General features: G+C 35.6%; 1 protein-coding gene across 3 annotated transcripts in view; it reads left to right on the forward strand.

The window, feature by feature from the left end:
* Positions 1-24939, forward strand: part of GLCCI1 (glucocorticoid induced 1) — a 106439-nt gene that overhangs the window by 12682 nt on the left and 68818 nt on the right. For all 3 annotated transcript variants that reach the window (XM_070787173.1, XM_070787171.1, XM_070787172.1), the window contains exon 2: positions 17354-17505. In XM_070787173.1, coding sequence (XP_070643274.1) covers positions 17354-17505 — 152 coding nt within the window. The remainder of the gene's footprint in view (positions 1-17353; positions 17506-24939) is intronic.

Below are 24939 nucleotides of genomic sequence, written 5' to 3' on the forward strand. Positions count from 1 at the left end.
GTTGTAAAAATATATTACTGAATAGTGTAATTTCTCATTGCTACATAAAATGTTCTACTGACATTTAGCAGAATTAATATCCTAAGAAGTTATAAATGAACATGAATAGATCTCTTCCATTCCCTTTCTAGTGTGAGTATTAAAATTATAAGAGATTTTGTATTCAGATAACCCCTAAAAGGGAAAGAATTCATATGCACTAATGATTCTATTTCTCACATTTTTCTGTGGAAAGGTATGCTTTTAAATTCAATAAATATTCCAGGTTTTTTTACCGGATTATTTTGTCCTTATAAAAAAAGTTATTATTTGAGTTATAATTTCCTACCAAACCTTTCCTAACCAGTTTCATGGAGGAAATATTTCTTCCTTCATGAAAAACTTTCACCAAACCTTCTACTGTTACTAATGTCAAGAGGACAAGGCAATAAGTCAGCATAATTAGACTAGAAATATGATTAACACTGTGGATTATGATCTTTATAATTGTATATTCCTATAGTCTGACTTTAACTTAAAGTTTCTGTATATACTTAAGGATTAAGAAATTAATTGCTCACCTATATATACACTATAAGCTAACAAGCACCTACTGTATAGCAAAGGGAACACTACTCAGTACTATGTAATGGCCTATATGGGGAAAGAATCTAAAAGAGTGGGTATATGTATACCAGATTCATTTTGCTGTGCACCTGAAGCTAACAAAACACTGTAAATCAACCTCACCCCAATAGAAATTTAAAGATAAACAAACATTCACAGGAAGTTGAAAAGACAGTACAGAGAAGTCCCATGTATGCTCCATCAACTTCTCCTTTAATGAGTATATCTTACAAAATTAAAGTATGGCATTAAACCAGGATTTTTGTATTGGTGTGCCTGACGCTATACGTGTGTATCAGTCTTATCGCGTGTGCAGCAGATCTGCGTAACCACCAGCGTAATCAAGATGCAGAGCTGCCCTATCACAGACAGCGGAGGCCACGCGGACCCCCTCTCATGCTGCCCCACAGTCACACCACTCCCCCCACCACCGCCCGCCATCCTGACTCCCGGCAGTCACCAGGCTGTTCTCAGTCTGTATAAGTTTGTCATTTTGAGAACGTTAGATAAAAGGAATCATACACTATGTGGCCTTTTGAGCGTGACTCTTTTTCACTCAACATAATGCCACCAACATATATCAAAGTTGTTGAGAGTACCGATAGTCTGTTCCCCTTTATTGCCAAGCAAAATTCCAAGATCCACGGATGTACCACAGTTTCTTTAACCCACCACTTATTGGAGTACATTGTGGTTAAGTTTGGGGCTATTACAAATAAAAATCTGTTTTATAAAATGTTACAAAAATTTGTGTACAGATTTTTTTTAAAAAAAGAAATTAATTGGTCACCTAATCTGATTACCTGAAGTCTGCACAGTATCCATTAGTGTGGTGTGTGTGTATACAAGAGAGAGAATGCTGCAAAGTTCACATTCCTTTCTCAACAGTCACTGGATAGTCACTGGCTCTTGACACTTTTGCTATGTAGAGTAGAAATTCATGGTCATCTTCTCATAATGCTGTAAGTAATTTTAATATACTAAATGGTAGTGACTTATACTAAGTATTAGTTACTTAGAGCTCTATGTTACTTGCCCCATGTAAGGAAACCAGTGCACATCTAACTAGATGAGAATTCTGAACATCTTCCTTGTGGTTATAGAGAAATTTACTATTTCTAACACAATTATATTTCCTTCTAGAGGCATGTCTTAAAAGCTGAATTCTTTGTAGTATTTACTTCAGGACTCTGGTAAAAATGAGTTTGTTGGATGGGTTTTTAGATACAGATTGATTGGTTTAAATATAAATTCCCCTTTCTGAGTCAACTAACATAATTTGGAAGGACAATTCAGTTATCTGTAGTTTAATTTTCTTAACAAGTGTATGATAATTTACTCTGCTGGAATTGGCTTTGTGATTTTTGAGCAGAAGATTATGTTGGTATTTAAATTCAAAGTTGAAACAGGCATTGAAAGGTGTAGTTATTGCATTTCCACTGATTGGAATGGGTATTCTTAAAGGTGATAACTGTATATAGCAAATTAAAACAGACATGATGCTGACATCCTGCAAGTTTACATATCCAAATATTTTAAAATATCATTATAATTGTCCTTGGATGTTTTGCTCATGCTCTTTACCTCCTTGCTGATTTTGTTACCATCTATATATAAAGTTTTCCCTTAAAGTATACTCCACCTATGTTTCACACAGTAGAATATATCATATGCTTTGAAAAGGTGGCCTAGTGTATTTTTCTGTGCTGACAGAAAAGCAATGATTTATTACTACATTTTACTCTGTGTAATTTCAAATTTAGGTAATGTGCTTTAATTATTCCCATGTGATAAGATAGTATTAGAAATATTATCACTGTGTGTGTGTTAGTTGCTCAGTCGTGTCCGACTCTTTGCCATCCCATGGACTGTAGCCCACCAGGCTCCTCTGTCCATGGAAATTCTCCAGACAAGAACACTGGAGTAGATAGCCATTTCCTTCTCCAGGGGATCTTCCTGACACAAGGATCAAACCTGGCTCTCCTGCATTGCAGGTAGACTCCTTACTTTCTGAGCCACCAATTTAAACTCAGAGATTTGGTACAGAAACAGAGCTGAATAGTTTCTTGTATTTGCTTCCTGGCAGTGTGAAACACGGCAGCCTTGGTTAAGACTTTCCGACCCAGAGCATCATTGGATTGGGTTCTTAACTTCCTTATAGCATAATTATTAACTTTTCCTCTTCCCTCATTTATCCCATTCTGTGTCTTATCCCATCTCCCATCTCCATAGAATTATGTCCTGAATCTGGGAGCTTCTTTCCGTCACCTCATGGCTTCATTACTGCTTATTGCTTTGCTAGAACTGCCGCCTCTCTAGTGGTTCCCCTGCCATTAGTTCCCCATCTCTAATTTACCCACTGGCATTGTTATAAACACAGTCTTTCTTTAAAAAAAAAAATTCTGAAGTTCACAATCCTTGCCTTGACATAAATGACTCATGTTAGCATCCACAGTTGTGTACCTCAAGTACTTTGTAAACTGAACTCACTTTGTACTGAAAATGCTGTTATCTTTCAGTAGCTCCATACTTCTTTCCTTGTCAGGGTAAGGATTCCTTGTCAGGGTAAGGTAATCTATTGATTACTGTAAAAAAAATTAATTATTCTATTTGTGGTAATGATTATAATAATTCAGTGAGACACACTCTAAAATTTGGCTATCAAACTATCTACGAGGGTAATTCAGACAAACTGCCTTTCTATTGTAGAGACTTCTAAGTATTCACCAAATCCTGTTTTGTCTCCCTCTTGGCCCATATCTAGACTATTTTTCCTACTCCTTGCAATTAGATAAAGCTTTGTGATACACAACAACACTTTCATCTGTGTTCAGTGAAAAAGCACTAGTTTGATCCTCCTCATTCTTTCTCTTTCCTTATCTGCCAGCTGGATGCAAAGAATTTAGGAGAGGAGTCTAACCAAGGCCCTGGGGGAATGATGGAGCCATGAAATGAAGGAAGTCAGAATCCATGAATGATTATATGGAAGGCCATCTGTCAGCCAGGAAGATACATTGAGTTTTTATTGTGCTAAGCCACAAATTTAAAAAAATGGTAGCTGCTAGCATTAGCAACTTTGCTGCACTTCACAGTTCAAAGAAATGTGGTCTGCCAACTGCTTCTCCTGGAGCTGGTGAATTTTACTTTGGGAGTGTCACTGTTCCCTCCCGTGACCCAGCACATAGGCACATGTGGTTCATGGTAGTCAGTGCCTCAGTCAGTATGCAGGAGACCCTACGTGAAGTTCACACACCAAGCTTGTGTGATCTGGGTGGAATGGATTTATTTTTATATAATTTGTTATTTTATTTTTATTAACTGAAGACCTTGTAACCATTTTTGAAAAAGTTTGGAGATATTTTAAGCATTGATAGCCTTGTGGAAATCAGTCCATGGTCTCGCAGAGTGCCTGTGAGGGCACTAAGTTTAGTGATCTTGTTATTTTATATGACTGTTACTTTTCTTGGGCATGCAGAAAATGGAAGAGTTCTTTATTATATGAATCTAATGACCTGCTTGTGAAATACCTAAGCATGGAGATCATAGCCTTTTATGTACATGTTGAAAACAGGATGATAATAGGATCTGAATTCAAGTTCCTTTTGTCGCCGTCTTGCACCCTATTCACAATGATTTTAGATGAGCTCCACATACAGAATGTTAAAAAAAAAAAAAAAGAGGAGCCATTCTGTTGAGGCCCTGCCAAAAAGTGTCCTTTGGTAATGAGTTCCATCTTAGTTTTGGGGTAATTTATTACGTTAAGAATAAGGAAAGAATGTATAACTGAAATAAATCCACAGGTTTAACAAAACTTGAGAAGTTGTGCCAGTTGTTAGAGAAACAAAGAAAAAAGAGACAGCCTTAATTTTTAGGAAAGGAGCCCACCCTCTGGCAAATATGTTTATGTTTTAAGTATAAACTAAACAGATTAGTGAATTGTGTTAGGTTTTGCTTTCTTATTTCATTCTTAAGTGAAAGTAAAATAGCTAAAATATAATATGGGGGAAGAGAGAGGGATAAATGATTGATTTGACGTATTCATGAAAAATGGTTTTATTTGTAATGTTTGAACATATATTGTTCAGTACTTGTCCTGCCTCAAACACTACACAGGAGATACTTAAGAGGTGAAGGAGGAAAGAATGGAGGAAAAGGGCAAAAATCCAGTTGACTCATCTCCTTTGTATAATTGGCAAAAATGTGGTTTTGTTTTCTTCCCTTGTTGAGATGAATCTTTTTAGTACATCTTAAAGTGTTGCTCAGGTTTTTATGACAGATGCCCTAGCTATTGTAGGTATGATTGACTCATGCTATACCCAAAAAGTCTAGTCTGATATTTGTGCCCTCATTTCTTGGGCTCTTGAACAATGTTCTTTTTATCATTTAAGGGAAAAAATTAACTTAGATGCTAATAACAAACTCTGAAGCTTTGTGACTTCAGTCCATTTGTTGCTCCCGGGCAGTGCCATTTTGGATTAAGTACAGTTCAATCACTAATATCAATAGACTGTTTTTGACTAAGATTATAATTACCAGTTTGGGTCTATTCTGGAGGAATAAAAGATGATGCTCTTCTAAAATACTTTCGACACTTTTCCCTGCACTTAGTCATGCCACTCGTAGTTTTATTCTGTTTTTTCTGAAGTTGCTCCCAGTCCTTGGCAACGTTTCCTGGCAACCTTCTATGCATAATATTTGTAGAATTGTTGAGGTGGAAGGTGTTCTGTGTATGCAAACACAGAACTAGTTTTTACCATGTTCTGTTTTACTCCATGGTTTCTACAAAGGTATCATTTATATAAGGCCTTTTCCTTCAGGATGTTTCCTGCAGCTTTTGGCCATTTCCAGCTTTAATGAAGCATCCAATTTTGGATAAACTACTGCTTCATACTACATATTTGGTTCTTTGATGTCAATATTTATGAAAGTAAATGCTAGAATAAACATCTGTGTTTCCTTATTTCTGAAGCCTTCGTTCTGTTGAGCCTACTGATTCTGGGTTTCATCTACAGAAGTGTAGTTAGTTCTGTATTCACCATGGCTGGATTTGGGAACACAGGGAAAAATACAATTTTTGAAGGGAAAAATACAACTAGTAGGGTAGATTTAATTAGATTCTTTTTCATGAAGCAAATCAGTGGCATCCAGATGTATTGCAGTACAGCCTTCTGTTTATAATTTGCCTACCATCAGCAAATTAAGTTGACTAGCAGTCAGATCTTAATGAAACTAAACAGTTTTCTTTTCCTAAGCCTTTCTCCTTAATCTTTTCTATGTTTAACCATGGAGTTAACTATTTACCCTCTTATTATGCTATTATGAGCTATTATCATGCTATTATGAGCTAATCTGTAGTTTTTATTACCTAAACAAAATGTTTCAAACTTAAGACTTAAATGCTTGAATCTTACTTTCATTTATAAATTGTATGTTGTTAAAATATATTTGGATTTAGAATTCTGCAAATTTTCAGTGTAGATTTAAGAAGAGATATTTCTTACCTAGGAGACTGTTGTGCTTTCTGTGCCATATTTAGTCATTATTCTTTATTCAAATAAGAGATGAGAAAGATGATCATTTGCAGGTTCTTTTTCAGAATCAGAGGAACTATAGGAGTCATACAGATTTCTAAATACCTTGTTTTTCATGGTATAACTTGATCGTTCTTTTGTAATAGTGGTAAGATCCTGATTCCATAATGTTAATAGTCAATTCTTTTCTTGGCCTTGAAAATTATTTTAGGACTTTTTGTTCTTTATTAACTTGTCCCATAGATAGTAGGATGATGTGGAAAGAGGCTGCTTGCTTTTGTTCCTTCGAAAAGCAGGTCCTTCTAGATTTAGCCCCTTGCGAGGTGAAGGTCCTCTTCAGACTTTCCATCTTGTTTTTTCCAAATGCTTCTCTCTCCAAGCACCTCAGCCCATTATTCTACTTTTCCCCATAAAAGGAATTCCTGTTCCTTGATCCATTCCTGGTTCTTGCTACAGGCTTCTGTAGGGTGTATTTTCAAACTTGACTCTGTAACTGCCACCTCTAGAGGAAGGGGATGGGCAAAAATTCTAATAATGGAGTGACTACGGATGCTCCATTTCAGTTCGTTCTTCAGTAGATTGAGCAGGAGCTCATTTCTTTACTAGGTTACCTAGGAAGAAAGTATACCTCTCTGGGGCTAGTATTAATTTTTCTGAGTCAACGCAATAAATATTGGAGGAATATTAAAATTTTTAATATAAATATGGCTATATAAAATTTTTAATTTGGTTATCACATGTTCTGGAAATTCTTAAGTCTTAAATTCAGATGTGCTGAGAGAATAACCATATGAATTTGCAATCCTTCTCTGGTTATTTCTTTCATGTACTGATGAAAGACTTGCCTTAGAGATACTGAGCATTCTGCTGTTTTCTCCTTTGAAAATTACTGCATGAATGGCTCACACATTCCAGCAGTCTTCATGTTAATTCCTTTCCAAGCTGTTGGTTGTATGAAGCTTATTCTCTGGTAGATTCTTCAGGAAAGACTCATGGGAACAATATTCCTTGAGTTCTACATATATTATGTAGCAAGAACTGAGTTTTTTTAATCTATGGCTTGTTATACTTGAAGGTCACTAGCTTCATTAAAGTGTGTTTGATATGGACTGTATTGGCTGTATCATTTTTCTCAGATCCATGTATGGTCTTTCAGTATGTAGTTTGAAGTTATCTTTTATTCTAGGAGAGTTTTCTTAAATTGTAGTTTTTAGTATGTTTTGTTTTGTTGCCTTGGTCTTCTTCAAGGACTCCTCCTAAACATGTTGGACAGTTTTGCTTATGTTACGTAATAACTATTGTCTCTTAAAATTTTTTTTAATTCTAAAATTTAAATTTTCTTTTTTTAAATTCTAAAATTTGTGTTATGTTCTATTTTCTACCTTAGGCAATGCATTAACCCACTCTGTTTCTTGTAACTTAAAGTTTTCATTCCTAGAATAAGTTTTTCTTTTATTTCTAAATCTTTCCTGAGTTTGATCACCTCTCTTTTCATATCTTCCTTGACTGCAAACACATCATTTCTGAATGTTTCTAATTTTGAGGTTTTTCATTGCTTCTCACATTTAATTAAAGTAGATTTTTAGCATGTTTTGAACTATGAGATCACAGCTTTCCCTACTTTCAATCAGGGGGTTTCATCAGTTAACATTGGATGTCATACTGTGGTAAAGATACAGCCCATTTGGTAGCCTTTATTGTACTGTAATCTTTTTTGTTAGTTTGTTTTTTATTTTTAATTGGGGTATAATAGTGGATCTGCCTTATTTGGTTAAAAATTTTCTAAGCTCTACCATGGCTTTAACTGAAAGTTAGGTGCTTTGAAACAAAACTTTATGAAGCATTTCATCTTCCGGTTAAGGAATATCTGCTTTCCTCTCATTATATTAATTTCCATCTTTGATCATCTTATATTATCTTATAGTTGCTAATACTTTGTGATTGTCTCTTTAAAATTTGAACCCATTAGTCACGTGAGATTTTGGATATTTGGAATCTCTATTAATTGAATTCATTGGAAGTTCATAAAGTTTATGGAATGTTCTTCTGCTAATTATGACTTTGCTGAGGTTCCCTAAAGAAATACCATTTTGCCACCAGAAAAAAAATGAACTTAAAAATCTTTAGCATCTCAGCTGCTATACCCGTAATTCTTTGTAGATGTATTCTAAATGTCAGAACTCCATCGTAATTTGTTGTGTATTTCTTCCAGTGCTTGTCACCTGCCTTCATGACCATCTTGGTGAAGTTTTCTTTACAGCCTTAATACAAAAAGACACTCTCTTGAATTTTCTTTGAAAATAGGCTGAAGGCCTTCCTCCAAATGTCTTATCTCAACTTATGTATCATTTGACACAAATTTGAGTGAGCTGTAACCTGGAGAATCATTCCTAAATGGCTGCTTGACTCCATTCTCCTGTTTGTTTTTCTTGACAGACCTCAGGTTACAGGTGTCAGGCCTCATTGGGTCAGACGCATGTTTGTTTCTCTTGTCAGCTTCTTGACTGGTTCCTTTCCAGATTTCTGCAGGGCAGCCAGATGGTCATTTCAGCATATTTTCTAGATTGCTTCTGTGGCAGGATTCCAGGTCTGGTTGATTAGTGTTTCAGAAACTACTCACACTGAGAGGGCTTTAGTTTTTGCCCTTTAGTTTTAGTTCAGATAGCACATTCAGATCTGGTGTCCTTCCTGTCTGTTATCGGAAGTTCATTTGATTTTGATGATTTTATATGGCCCATGTATTTGGCTTACTTTCCATCTTCTTATATGTTATGCAAGAAGGCCATTTGTGAAGTGCCTAGACAGTGCCGATTTTAGAAAGCTGAATCTAACAATAATTCTGCTAGATGATCAGTATTAATATGCATTAGATTGGCTAGAGAGGTATACCAATCTCCTCTTTTCTACATTTTTTATTCTTATATAATTCTTTAAATTGCTCTTTTTTGCGGGGGTAGTGGGATTTATTTTGGAAATTGCTCTCTGTAACTGTGAGGTAAGGAGGAAAATTACTCACAATGTTGGTAGTGATGTTTAAGAAAAAACTGTTCATGACACTTTTTATTTTTTTTTTCATGACACTTTTTAAAGAATAGTAAAGCAGACTACTTTCAAGGAGACTATTGGGATAGGTGTAGGCACCACTGCAATGCAGAGAGAATAACCAGAAGTAAATACAGAGAAATTGGGCTCAAACTCAAAATACAAGTAGAAAAAGTGAGGCTGTATATCTGGCTAAGAAGAAGGATGGGGGTGAATAGATGAAAAATTACTAAGAGGAAAAGTGAAGTGAAGTCGCTCAGTCGTGTCCGACTCTTTGCGACCCCATGGACTGTAGCCCACCAGGCTTCTCAGTCCATGGGATTTTCCAGGCAAGAGTACTGGAGTGGTTTGGAAGGAAACATCCAAATAAGGGGGATCTTGGCTAAACAGATCTGAAAAGGATTACTGAAGACAGGCCAGGGCAGCAAGATACTACATGGGAGCTGGTGGAAATGAGGAGCCTGATCACGTATCGAGGGTGATCAATGTTGAGGGTGGGGGATTCTGGTTAAACTGACATCGTAGGATACTTGCTAAAGTCGGACAATTCAGGGCTAAATACAGAAGCCTACAATTAGGGCCTAACTGGGAAGAGTTTAGAGGAGCTGGATAAAGTATGGTCAAAGAGACACTTTTTGACAGTGTTAATAAATTTAAAACTATAACTTTCAAGGAAGGAGCTGTCATTGTAGAAATACTGAAGCAAATCTCTATTAACAGAATAGACCTGTAGTAGTTCATGCTTAAGCTCAGTGAACCAATAGAAGGAATATTCCCTACCTGCATCTACTTTTGGTTATTCTTGATCACTAGGATCTGTATCATTTCAGATTATTTTGAAGTTGAAGAAAAAACAATGTCTTATATTCAGGCTCTGCTTCATGATTTTGTTATTTTGATTTCAGTGATGAGGACTGAAATTATAATATGAAGAAGCTAATTTAGACATCATAAAAACTCACTGCTTTTCTGTTAAAAGATAAAGCTTTTAAATAAACTAGCTATAAAATATTGTCATATTTTGAGAGTTAAGCTTAAATTCTTTATTCAGGTTAATGATTAAAATCTAAATTTTGTTTATATATTTTATTTAATTTTTCCTTAGCACTTTATAGAAAGGAACCTACTTAGTTTATTTTTTCAGAATTTCTTGTATTTTTTGGGGAAGTGAATTTTATTGTAGTTAACTTTTATTTCTATGCAAAATGCCCTGTTTGGGTGGGAGGCAGTCTTTCCAAAGAAGCTGTATTGCTTTTTGTCAGTTATCTCATCTTTCTAGTGTTCCTAAGCATTCTGCCTGGAGTGCTCTGTGTTTAGATTTGAAGGTTCTTATTTTCATGACTGGCACTCAGTTTAGAAAGTGACCTTTTGAAGGAGATGACTAAAAGTTTAAATGTACTAGATTCTAAAAGGTAAGCTGCTAGGTGCAGATTTTAAAGAATTGGTTGACTATTTTTACAGCAGGATATTTTCTTGGATTTATATTCAGACTTTCAGTGCCTGTAAATGGAGTAGATTTATAGTCAACAAAATTTTTTTTTTTTTTTTTGAGCAGCTGCAACTCTAAAGGATCTAGTCCCAATCCTTTAGACATAAGTTCCTAAGTTTTTAGTAGCATTAGATCACATGCTTATTAAAAATTCAGAATTTTCTGGTCTCACTAGCAGAGAGTCTCACATTGTTGACAACAAATTGGGCCTGGTATGAGCATTCCTAGCAAATGTCCAACACTCTGAGAAACTCTACTTCAGGACCTCCATGGTTCCCAAGCCTGAGGATGCTTTTGAATCAATCTGGTTTGGTTTAAAAAATATGTTAATACCTGGTCCATCTGATTACTACATTCGACTATCTGGGACTATGGTCCAGTAACCTGCATTTTTAACAAGCTGCCTGGTGATGCTTAGACAGAAAGCCACATCTCAGGCTCCCATCTTTGAGATCTGTTGCTTAGTTTCACCTGTGCCTGAGGGCTTTGTACCTTTATGTTCTAGGGATCTCCCAAGATCTAATTTCTAGAAAGCTCTTGCTGTTACTTCTCAGACATGCCCAGATGTTGCATGGGGCATAACTAAAATTGCCTTACATTTTTCTATTCAATACTAGGTGATTTAAGGCTTGTGTGTGTGTGTACGCGCGTGCACACACACACACACACTATGGGATTTAATGGCTCCTTCTTTTTGAATATAACTGTTAAAGGATAAAAAGGTTTTACACACTTGTGTTTTGATACTATTGACTAACATTGTTAATGTGGTATATATGTGTAAAACTAGTAATTTAATATGAGTTCTGTGTAGAAAGATCTGGAAAAATTGGTACTTGTTACTCAGTTATCTTAAGCATTCTGCTGAATTGTATGACTTGAGGATTCTTTACAGTTGTAATCAATGTTGGGTTTTGAATAAAGAAAGAAGCAGTTCATTCTTGGTGGTGGTGTTACAATATCAAAGTTTCACAGAGTTATAGTCCTTACACAGCAGTTGAAGGAACAGTAGGTCTTTTTCAGAAGGTTTAAATAAGTGGTCACTGAAATGCTTTCTTTAAGTTTAGATGTGTTTTGCTTGTAACATCAGTGTTAATAGAAAGCTTGGCTTATAATCTATTGAGAGCTAAACACAGAGAATCAACAATTTTTACTTTTTATTTACTTATGCAGACTGAACCTATGAAAACGTTAAAGTATGTTAAAGTTTTAAGAAAAGAATGTGAGCATTTTTTATTATGTGTATTAGTGTACATTCTGTATGGCTACATTATGGCACTCAAAAATATTGCATCCTTTTTATCACCTGGTGAGGTTGGTTTAGAATGTGTGGTGGCTTGTTTCATGTTACTCTGTAGCTAAAGTTCTTAAAGTTTCTAACAACAATTTTTTTTTAATTTGTAGAAATTGCACTTAACTTCGTTAATTTTCTACTTCAGATTAGTTTCTTAATACATCGGATTTCCAAACCCACTAGTCAGTCAATCTTCAGGTATTGCCTCTAAATGAAAAATTGTTGGGAACTAACTAATTAATCTAACATCATATTACAGTTCTCTGGCAGTTAGACTTTAAGTGTCTTTTGCCTGTTTAGAACAATGCCTTGTATGCTATTTGGATTCAGAGTTTCTAATACAGCTTCTTGCATTTAAACCTATTATACTACGATCAAGTCGCCTTAAATTTCCAATTGGCTGTTAGAAAGCAATAATTCTTTTGTACAGTCCTCAGCAGGTATCCCAGAGGAACCCCAGGCCTACACTGCTCCATCCTCAGGGAAGATAAGAGGAGAGGGATAGTACAGCCTGTGTGTGTGTGTGTGTGTTGTGTATGTTAGTCACTCCGTCTGTCCAGCTCTGCAACACATCAGGCTCTTCTGTCCGTGGGATTCTCCAGGCAAGAGTACTGAAGTGGGTTGCCATTCCCTTCACTAGGGGATCTTCCCAACCCAGGGATTGAACCCAGGTCTCCTGCACTGCAGGCAGATTCTTTACTGTCTGAGTCACCAGGGATACCTAATATAACCTGTAGATGGATTATAATGAGGACATCATTTTACAGAATGCTGCATGAGTAGTCATCTTCTGGTCCTAATATGATGGTACTGGAAACAGATGTGATTTTTTTCCAACCATCGTATTTTATTGCTGAATTTACTTACTCTGCATTTTACCCTCAAATATTTAAGTAGGAGATGTTAGCAACAGGACTACAAGTGGCATGTTAAGAGTCTTTTTTTTTTAATTTATTTTTTAACTTTACAATATTGTATCCTACTACTTGACAGCTGCCTTTGATGTGGTTAGGGCACACCACTCTAGCTGTCTGTTACCTGTTTTTTGCCTTGTGTGCCTTCTTGTCCTTCACTGGTGTGCATGTGCCATAAAATACTACTTTATATTATAGCTTAATTCTACATATTATATCTCCCTCAACCAGAATGTAAATTCCTTGAGGAGAATATAAAATTTATTTTGTCATTCTCCTTGGTACGTCAAACAGTACTTTCCATGTAGTAGACATTCATCGAGTTTTAATCAGTGGTGGTAATTACCTGGTTTCACCACATATGAAGTTACTATTTTTCTGATGCCCGTTTAGCTTAAGTAATGATAGTAAGTATTTATTTTTTTTCATACTTTAGAATATTTATTTTAGCAATTTTATTATTAATTTTAATTAAATTTTATTATTTAAGTGCTTGTAAATTTAAAGATTAAATATACTAATGTATGTTTCTAGTGGATAGGTGTCCTCTTGTTTGATTTACTTGAGTTGAGGTAATTTTGTAATAATTAGTTGAGAAATGTTGTGATCACCCAGTTCAAAACTAAATACATAATTCTAATCACAGCTGTAATCATGAAATAAACAATTTATTATGTTGCCTATATAAATGGATAGACCGCCCTTATCCACAGGGGACACATATCAGGACCTCTGTTGAGCCTAAACCTGCAGATACTATTATATCCTGTATATCCTGTATTTTTCCTGTATGTGTGTAAAGCTTATAAGTTAGGCACAGTTAAGAGATTAACAAAAACAATAATAAAATAAAAGTTGTAAGAATATACTGTTATGGGGACTTCCCTATTGGGCCAATGCAAGGGGCCTGGGTTCGATCCCTGGTCAGGAGACTAGATCCCACATGCTGCAACCAAATATCCTGCCATGCCACAGCAAATACCAAACATCCCACGTGCCACAGCTAAGACCCAGTGAAGCCAGATTAAACATTTTTTTAAATATATTGTAATAAAAGTTATGTGAGCATGGGCTCTCTCTCAAAATACCTCATACAAATATAATGCCTAATGCCTTTTCCATCTTAACTAAGTATTTATCACACACTGTGGCTCTTTTGCAGTTTGAGGTGCAACAGCAGAAGAAACTAAATTTATTTTTCATTCTTCACAATTTCACAGATAAAAGATTTGTTCTTACCATAGATCTTAGTAACCTGAGCATTTAATATTTTTTTCCTTCCTTTATTAAGCTGAGAACTGTCACATTTTCACTTCAAGGGAGCGCTTTACAGTATCTCTTCGGCATAGCGGGTTGCCAGCATCACTACTCTTGTGCTTTGAGCCATTATTAAGTGAAATAGTTGTTACTTACAAACACTGTGATACCAAGACAGTCAGTTGAATAACTGAGAAGGCTAGCATGTGGCTTAAAGTTGGGACACAAGTTCTTCATATATAGTGGCTTTCCATTTTCTGGTTGTAGCTGACCTTTATGTAGGCCTTTTTTATTGCTAAAAATGGTTCTTTTTCAAGGGATAATCTGTTTTTGTCCTTGTTTCTTCTTGGTGGAGAGAACGTAATTTAAAAATTTTTTAAATAAATTATTATAAATCAGATTATGAGAGGTGTTAACTTTCTCTGCTTCCTAAAGTTGCTAAAATTTGTACGTATTGCTTTTATAACCACATTTTTTAAAAAGAATTAATAGAAATAGCTCCTGGTAGTTGAACTAAAAACTGTCTGCATGTCTTCTGAATTGCTTATGGTAGGGGGCGAGATAAGGAGGAGAAAAAGAAATAAAAAGTAAGTCATAGAAAACAAATAGCAAGGAAGCATTCTAAGAGAAAGAAAAAGTTCCATGAAAGAGTTACAGATTTAATCAGACTTGTTATAACAATAAATAATAAATATAAGTGGGATGAACATATGTTTTTCAGGAAGAAGACTTACTATAAAGTTTTTTCAAAAGCCTAATTATATACAGTATACAAGAGTGTTACCTAAATAGCACGATTGAAAGAAATGGAAAGTAAAAGAACAGGCATACCAGATACAGTATAATAGAAAGAAAGCATAGAGGGGGGATAAAATTAAATTTGATAGAGTTTAAAAGTAAAAATAAATGGAACAGACTATAATGGTAAAGCATATGTCTTAATAATAATGTCATGGATCAATATGTAACCAAATTATACAGAACTAAATTTCTATAAAATTTTTTTTTTTCTGGCCACTCAGCACAGCTTGTGGGATCTTAGTTCCCCAACCACCAGGATTGAACCCATGCCCCTGCAGTGGAAGTGCAAGAGTCCTAACCACTGCACCACCAGGGAAGCCCCCAGAACTAAATTTAAATGATAAAAATTATAAGAGATAAAGAGAATTTTCATATCTCAATAGTAGTTTAGAAGTTTTGGAGTAGTTCTCTAAATATGTGACAGATCATGGTTCTATTTTATTACTATATTCTGTATTTTTATTTCAGTTAGTATATAAGAAAAAGAACTGTATGCTGAAAACAGAAAATACATGCTCTCCATGACTGGTGAAATATTTATAAAGATTGACTGTGATTTTTGGTCACAAATAAAATTTCAGGTGATTCCAAACAGTAGAAATAGATTATCCTAGACTTTGCTTATCATAAAATAAAATGAGAGCTAAGTAATAAAGATAGGTAGGAAACCTGGTAATTTCCAGATCTTCTCTAACACTCTTGGTTCAAAGAAGAAATCAGAACTGCAGTTGTAAGATTCAGTTTGGCTCTCCAGCCCTCTGTGTCCAACGAGGTGGACCCCAGGGAGGTGGAAGACCAACTGTAAGAGACTTGAGCTTTCTCAGATTCTGGTATTCATGAGAGTCCTAGACTCAACGGACATGAGTTTGAGCAAGCTCTAAGAGAAGGTGAAGGATAGGGAAGCGTGCTGCAGTCCATGCCGTGGCAGAGAGTTGGACGTGACTGAGTGTGAGTCATGGGGTCGCAAAGAGTTGGACACGACTGAGCGACTGAACTGAACTGATCTGACTGAACGAAGAGCCAGTCCCCTACAGAACTGAGGATGACTGTGTGTGAATAATGTGACAGTTCACAGTATGCTGCATTTCCTTTTGTCTTCTGATTTTTAAAAAAAGGAAAACAATTTTGTGTTTTGTTTTCAGAAGAATAAAGGACAATATTCAGTAACAAATGTTTCTTGACCCTCTGTAATGTGCAAGGCATTTTCTTTGATGTGAAATATAACTGAATAAGACTAAGCCTTGGATACTTGTAATCCACTGGATTTTATTATAGTATGCACATTTGAGATGCATACATGAAAAATCTTTTATATTTTCATTGTAAAGAAACTATAGAGTTCAGTATGATCATCTCTGTTTGCATCAGAGGTAAAACAGATCATTATAGTAGATTGACTGAACGGTGTAGAATGTCCGGAGATCTTGGTTCCTTTTTACCTCTGTCATTTATTAGCAGTTCTGTTTCATTGGACAATTTAATTTTATCCCTCTGGGCTTCAAATTCTTCATCCATTAAGGAGGAAACAATTAAAATAAGATTCTGTATACATGATTTTTTGTGCACGTGGAGCCTTGAATAAATTCATTTCTAAGTATTGAGTATCAACTCCTTTTCAATCTGTAGGGACCAAACTTACCCTCTGGTCAGGAAGGAAGGACAAATTTAGGGCTTTATGCAAGCAGAGGAGAGTGTGTATATCTTTAAGAAGGACAGAGATGAAGAAAAGAAGGGCATTGGGAAAGGTTTCACAGAGGCAGTGTGACACCTGAGCTGGTCTTCAAGATAAGTTTTTGCCAAGTGTACAGAGAAGGGGAATATTTTAGATGCAGGAGATGATAGAAAAAGTATAGAGGCAGAGAAGCGAGTACTTCACACTTGGGAAATTGGAGTTTATTAGTAGTTGTTATGGTTCTTAGTAGTTAGCAGAGGTTTATGGAGGAGTGGTGGTAGCAAGACATTACGTATTGAGGTATATGGGAGCTGAACTGTGAAAAATAATGGACTTTAAGTGAAAGACTGAATAAACCATGGCAGTTTTTTTAGCAGTGGAGGGAGGTGGCCCTGTAAGATAAAGTTAGTGTGGATTCAGAGATAGCAGTTAGGAAACTGGCAGTTTAGTTGAGACATGATGAAGTCGTAATTAAAATAATGGCAGTGGAGATGATATAGAGGGTTAAGAATAGGTCTCTAAAATGAATGAGCTTTGTAGGGTGTGACAGTATATGCAAAATTTAATACGTGAATGTATTTCCCTTTGGTCTATAAATTTCATCAGCTCATACAGGATGGCTTTTAGGGTAAATATACATTGTGGGGACAATTGGCAGGATGGTATTTTACAAACTATGAAGTTTAAATAATTTTAAGTTTCACTTTATTCTTATGACTAATGTCTTTTTTCCTTCACTTTTTATAGTGGACAGGCCCAAATCTCAGCAAGTTCGAACCTCTAGCACAATAAGGCGAACCTCTTCCCTGGATACCATAACAGGACCTTATCTCACAGGACAGTGGCCACGGGATCCTCATGTTCATTACCCTTCATGCATGAAAGATAAAGCTACTCAGGTAAAATAAGCAAATCAGTTTCATTACCCTATAGTTCTTCTATTTTGATCACAGTAAAAATGTAGTTTAATCAAATTTTCCCAATTATTAAATATATCAAAGAAAATGATATCTTTAATAAACTTTAAACTAAAAACTTTTATCACCTGGGTTTTTGAATTATTTAGTATTTAATAAGTAACACATCAGTCTGTATTAGTGATTTTTGAGGCTTACAGTTTTAAGAATTAACTTTCCTACAGAAATTAATATAATGACTAGTAACTATATTAGAAAATACAGGCATATCTCATATTATTATGCTTCTCAGATACTGCCTTTTTTAATACAAATTCAGTGTTTTCGGCAGTCTTCAACCGAGCAAGTGTGTCAGCATCAGTTTTTCCAACAGCATTTGCTCACTTCATGTCTCTCTGTCAGATTCTGTCAATTCTTTCAACATTTCAATTTTTTTTTATTATTATATGTATTATGGTGATCCATCACCAGTGATCTTTATTGATACTGTTGTAAAAGGATTATGACTTGCTGAAGGTTCAGATGATGGTTAGCATTTTTTAGCAATGAAGTGTTTTTAATTACAGTATGTACATTGTTTTTTTAAGATGTAATCCTGTTGAACATTTAATAGATGATAGTAATAGAATAACCATAATTTTTGTATGCACTTGAAAACCAAAAATTTTGTGTGACTTGCTTTATTGTGATGATCTGGAACTGAACCTGCAGTATCTCAAAGGTATGCTGGCATAAGTAATTTTTGAAGAAAACCTTGTGCAGTTATTGGAAATAATTTATAAAACATTAATACATGGCTAAGGAAGTTTATGTTAAAGGATTTTTTTCCTGTTTAAAACCAAAACTGAAATCCTCGAGAAAGAAGTAGAAAATTTTCTGTTTGTCACACTTTCCCTATTTGTGGAAGATTTCCGAAGCTTTTGATTTGCAAAGTTTTCCTTCCATGGCAGGAAAATATCTGAAAACATCCTAATATATGGTTTCTGAATTCCTGACCATATCTGTATAGCATTAGTCAATCAGCATTATGAAGAAGTACTAAGAGTATGAGAGATGGCTGTTGGCCTTAAGGAACTTACAGCATAGTTGGGAAGATAAGATTTAAATGCAAGAAAATTGGTAATAGAAGACAGAGTATAATTAGGTATTAGCTGAATGGAGCATTTAAATGTAAGGGAATTCAGAGGAATGGGAACATTTCTGGCCTTGTGGATGAGGGAAAAAAAGGATTAGAGTTTCATGTCTGAAGAATGAGGGAAAGGGGAATTTTGGACATGATTTATGATCTATGGAAATCTTCTCCAGTTTTGTAATTTTCTCAGGCAAGCTTGAAACCATGGAATTAGCTTTTTTATCATCCATCCTATCAGTTTTGTCTGTGTAATATTTTATGTCTCCCATACCAAGTCTTTTGCTTTCCACTCTTTATGAGGAAAAAGAGCAGTTTGATACAGTAGGCCCTGGGATGTGGGCCTGGACCCTTAGACATGGTCATGGATAATTCAAAACTATCTTTCTGGAGGAGCTGGACTCAGAAGTGTGATAGAGTATAGGCATAGACTATAAAAAGAAAGAAGGTCAAGAGATCAAGGACTCAGTTTTTAGAAATGCACAAAAGGGAAGGATAAAAAATTAATGTATTCACCTGGTAGCAATGAGAAGAAAGTTAACATTTACTGACTATTTACCATGTACTTTGTGTTTTTATATCTGTGTGTCATTCTCATTTAATTCATTTATAAGGACATTATAAAATTACACAATGGAAAAGCAGAAATTCAGGGAAGTTAAGTGACTTACTCAGTATCATAAAGCTAGAAAGTGCTGGAGCCAGGTTTCTAATACAGGTTAATTTGTCAGCTGATCTAAACTTCAATTTTCTAGGGGTTTTAGGATAAATGGAATACTGTGTGTGTGTGTATCACCTAGTAGAGTAATTGACACTATACCTAAAAATGGTAGGTATTCTTTTTATATTAAAAAGAAATCCTATCTTTTGTTGAATATATATGCTTGATGCTGACAGTCTCCAAAAACATTATCTTACTCATTCTTCACCAAAATTCTGAGAAAGAAGAGGAAACAGAAAAAAAGCAAAAGCTTAGAGAAAACTAAAATAGTGTAGCCTTACACACCAAAGGGAAACTTGTTTTAAAAAAGAAAAGATTATTAACAGTATTAGGCACTGTCCTGAGGTCATAGAACATAAGCACTAGATATAGGGATTAGGGGCATACATATTGTCTTGGAGAGTGAAATACTGATAATATGCTAAGAGGGGAGGATACTTGGGAGTTAAGAAGAGAGTGATATGGAGATAACAGAAAAAGGAGCTGGGTAGGTTTCTTAACCATATCTGTTTCTTTACCTGTGCAGTGGGATGAATGAAACCTAACTCGTGATAATGTTGGATGACTAAATAGGATAATATTTGAAAGTGAATGGGCTTCCCTGGTGGCTCAGTGGTAAAGAATCTGCCTACAATGCAGGAGACTTGGGTTCGATCCCTGGGTCAGGGAGATCCCCTAGAGAAGTGACTGGCTACCCACTCCAGTATTCTTGCCTGGAGAATTCCATGGACAGAGTAGCCTGGTAGGCTACAGTCCATGGGGCTGCAAAGAGTAGGACACAACTGAGTGACTAACTACTTGAAAGTGAATATGCAATACACAGGTTATTAGCAGTAGATACAGACAGGCCCATTTGGAACATTTGCAGAGTCTGGAGCAAATACAAAATGTACACCTACATACCATATACATACTAAATTAAATTAACAAACTGGTACATAAAATCTGTTCTATCCATTCATTCTTGATATATAAACCTTCTTATAGACCTTGAGGTTCATGTTTGAATGAAGTCTTGGATTTTTCAGAGTTGAATGCCAGAATGTGTCTGTCTGATGCTGAGCCCACCCTACCCTCTGAGCCTGAACCCTTCCTGTCACTCACACCATTCTATACTCTGAGGGATGGCTTTATGCGTATGTGTCAACCCCCTAGTCTTCCCCTTCATGCTCCATATATACTTTCTCAGGGAGTGAGACCAGGAGTAGGTCTTTGTAGACCCTGGAAATCAGATCTGGCGTGGTTTGAACAACGAACTCATGAGTCTAGGTTACCCAGAGCAAAGTTGATGGCAGAGATGTGGACTCATGATGTGTATGCCCTTCTGGCCCCAGGGTCTCTTTACCCTTTGGGAAGAGGCATGGCTGGAAGAGCGCCACAGCAGTTCCCCCAAAAGCTTGAGGTCCAAGGTAGGGCCTTCTGTCGCCTGGGTCTTCCTATAGATTGTCTATTTGAGAAGCCAGACGTTGATAGGAAGGCAAAATACAGGCCTCGTACTGAGGCTTAGAGAAGTTTAGTAACTTGTTATATAGCTAATAAATATGAAGAGATTTGAATCCAGATTTGGCTGATTCCAAAGGTTGTATGTTTTCTCCAGTTCCTCACTGCCTTCCATAGTAATCACTCAAGTGTGCAGTGCTTGCCTCACATGTGTAAGAAATGGTCTTGCCCTGAGCATTTTTAGTTTAATTGAAGATATAAGAGATGAACATAGGAGATGGTTATTATTAATTCTTTAACTCTTGGGGAAGGAAGAAGATTGTTTTTATTTATTTAGTGGAAATTAGTAAAGAGAAAGTGGTGCAGTCTGTTTGCTACAGATATTAAATACCTAGGCTGTCTGACTTTAGTGGAGGGAATCTCAAGTATTTCCCACCTTTCATTTTTCCATATTTCAGCTACCTTAATAATTTGATGGTTAGAAATAGAATTCTTATTGTTTAATATATTTGCACATTGGGCCCTTTTAAAAGAAGTTGCATAGTATGAAAAAGACTATGGACTTTAGAGACAAATCTTGTGTTCAAATCAAGGCCCAAAGTGAGAGAACTTTCTGGGATAGTAGAATTGTTGTATATCTTGACAGAGGTTTGGTTACAAGGGTGGATATATTATATTTATTAGAACTTATACAAGCATACACTTTGTGCATTCTAACATACAACTTAACTTTAATATATAGAATATAAATATTGACATCTAAAAGATGTTTAGGTATCCCTCGTTCTTGGATTGGAAGAATTAATATTGTTAAAATGGCCATACTACCCAAAGCAATCTACAGATTTAATGTGATCCATTTCAAATTACCCATGACATTTTTCACAGAACTATAATGAATAATACCGAAATTTATGAGACCACAAAGGACTTAGAATTGCCAAAGCAATCCTGAAGAAAAAGAATAAAGCTGTATGCATAACCTCCCAGATTTCAGGCAATACTGCAATGCTGTAGGAATAAAAAAAAGTGTGGTATTGGCCCCCAAACAGGTATATGTATCAATGGAACAGAATAGAGAGCCCAGAAATAAACCCACAAACCTACAGTCAATTAATCTTTGACACAAGAGGCAAGAATATTCAGTGGAGAAAAGACAGTCTCTTTAGCAAGTGGTTGTGGGAAAGCTGGCCAGCCACATATAAATCAATGAAGTTGGAACACACCTTCACAACATACACAGAAATAAACTCAAAATGGCTTAAAGACTTAAATAAAGATGTGATGCCGTAAAACTCCTAGGAGAGGGACTTCCCTGGTGGTCCAGTGACTAAGAATCCACCTTGCAATTCAGGGGATGTGGAGGCTCCTTCCCTAATGAAGTAATCAAGATCCCACATACCACTGGGCAACTTAGCCTGCGTACCACAACCAGAGAAAGCCCGTGTGCTGCAACAAAGAGCCAGCAGGGCCAAAAAAGAAAAAAAGAGTAAAACTCTCAGAAGAGAATATAGGCAAACATTCTGTGACATAAATTGTTCCGTATTCTGTGACATAGATCATACTACCAGTGTTTTCTTAGGTCAGTCTCTCTAAAGGCAAAAGAATTAAAAGCAGAAGTAAACAAATGGGAGCTAATCAAACTTAAAGGTTTTGCACAGCAAAGGAAACCATAAAGAAAATGAAAAGACAACCTATGGAATGGGATAAAATATTTGCAAATGATGCAACTGACACAGATGGGCTTAATTTCCAAAATACACAAACAGTTCTGACAGCTTAATATCAAAAACCAACTCAGTCAAAAAATGGGCAGGACAGCTAACTAGACATTTCTCCAAAGAAGACATACAGATGGCCAACAGGCACATGAAAAGATGCTCATCATTGCTAATTATTAGAGAATTGCAAATCAAAATTATGATGAGTTATCACTTCACACCAGTCAGAAAAGCTGTCATCAAAAAGTCTATAAATAATAAATCTTGGAGAGGGTGTGGAGAAAAGGAAACCCTCCTACACTGTTAATGGGAATGTAAATTAGTACAGCCACTATGAAAAACAGTATGGAGGTTCCTTAAAAAACTAAAAATAGAGCTACCATATGAGCCCACAGTCCTAATCCTGGGCATATATCCAGAAAAGACAAAAACTCTTAAATCAAAAAGATACATGCACCCAATGTTCATAGCAGCACTATTTACAAGAGCCAAAACATGGAGCAACCTGTGGCCATCAACAGATGAAGAAGATGTGCTGTCTGTTATATAATGGAACATTACTTAGCCATAAAGGAGAATTAAACATTGTCATTTGTAGCAGTATGGATATACATAGAAATTATCATACTAAGTAAAGTGAGTCTGATAAAAGACAAATATTATGATATCACTTACGTAGACTCTAAAAAAATGATACGAATGAATTTATAAAACAGAAATTGACTCAAAGACATAGAAAACAAACTAGTGATTACAAAAGAGGAAAGGGGGAGAGAGAGAAATTAGGACTTTGGGATTAACAGATACAAACTACTATGTATAACATAGATAAACACGGTCTTACTGTATACCACAGGGAACTATATTCAATATCTGTAGTAACCTATAAGGGAAAAGCATTGGAAAAAGAACACGTATGTATGTATGTGTGTATGGATCACTTTGCTGCACATGTGAAACTAATGCCATATTATAAATCAAACTATACTTCAATTAAAAAAAATGTAAGACCTGTTTTTCAAACGCATCATTTGGCATTTTTTTCCTCTGTGTATTAGGTTCAAGCAACTAGTTGAAGAAAGTAAAAGACCCAATAATTGATGATATTCAACAAAGTTAAAAAAAAAAAAAGATTAAGGACTTGAATATAAGATCTGAAGTCATTGAAATCCTAAAAGAAAACGTAGGTGGTAAGCTCCTTGACATGAGTCTTGGTGATGATTTTTTTGGATTTAAAACTTAAAATGAAGACAATAAAAGAAAAAATAAACAAGCAGAACAACATCAAACTAAAAAGCTTCTGCACATCACAGGAGGCCATAGACAAAATATAAAGCAGCCTACTAAATGGGAAGCCTGGTCACAAAGAGCTGGACACAATTTAGCAACTGAACAACTAAATGGGAAAAAATATTTGCAAATTATATATCCTATAAAGGGTTTATATCCAAGATATATAAAGAACTCAGACAGCTCAATAGCAAAACAATCTAAAAAAACAGGCAGAAGACCTGAATAGACATTCTTTCAAAGACGTACAGATGGCTACCAGACAAAGAAAAGATGCTCAATGTCACTAATCATCAGGGAAATGCAAATCAAATACATGATGAACTATCACCTCATACTTCAAGAAAATCTGTTATCAGAAACACAAGAGATAACAAGTGTTGGTGAGAATGTAGAGAAAAGGGAATTCTTGTCCTGTTTGTAGGAATGTAAATTGGTGCAGTTACTACAGAAAACAGCATAGCGTTTCCTCAAAAAATTTAAAAATAGAACTACTATATGATTTAGCAGTTCAATTTCTGGGCATTTATCCAAAAGAAATGAAAACATTAGCTTGAAAAAAGCATAGGCACCCTCATGTTCATTATGGAATTACTTAACCAAGATAGGGATGCAGTCTAACTGTCCGTTGATAGATGAATGGATCAAGAAAATGAATAGATAAAAAATACTATTATTCAGCCATAAAAAAGAAGGAAATCTTGCCATTTGTGACACCATGGATGGACCCTGAGGGTGTTATACTAAGTGAAATAAGTCAGATAAAGACAAATACTTTATCTTATCACTCATACATGGAATCAAAAACAAAAATCTACTATCTCCTAGATACAGAGAACAGATTGGTAGTTGCTAGGGTGGAGGGGGTTAGGGGTAGTTAAAATGGGTGAAGGGAGTCAGAAAGCACAAACTTCTAGTACTAAAGTCATGGGGATATAATTCACAGTATGGTATGTATACCTGACAATACTTCATTGTATATTTGAAAGTTGCTAAGAAAGAAAATCTTAAAAGGTCTCATCACAAGGAAAAAGCTTTCTGTAACTATGTATGGTGGCAGATTTCACTATTGTGGTGACCATTCAGCAATATATACAAATATTGAATTATATTGT

Source organism: Bos indicus, chromosome 4 (genome assembly GCF_029378745.1).
Source record: "Bos indicus isolate NIAB-ARS_2022 breed Sahiwal x Tharparkar chromosome 4, NIAB-ARS_B.indTharparkar_mat_pri_1.0, whole genome shotgun sequence".
Taxonomy (NCBI): domain Eukaryota; kingdom Metazoa; phylum Chordata; class Mammalia; order Artiodactyla; family Bovidae; genus Bos; species Bos indicus.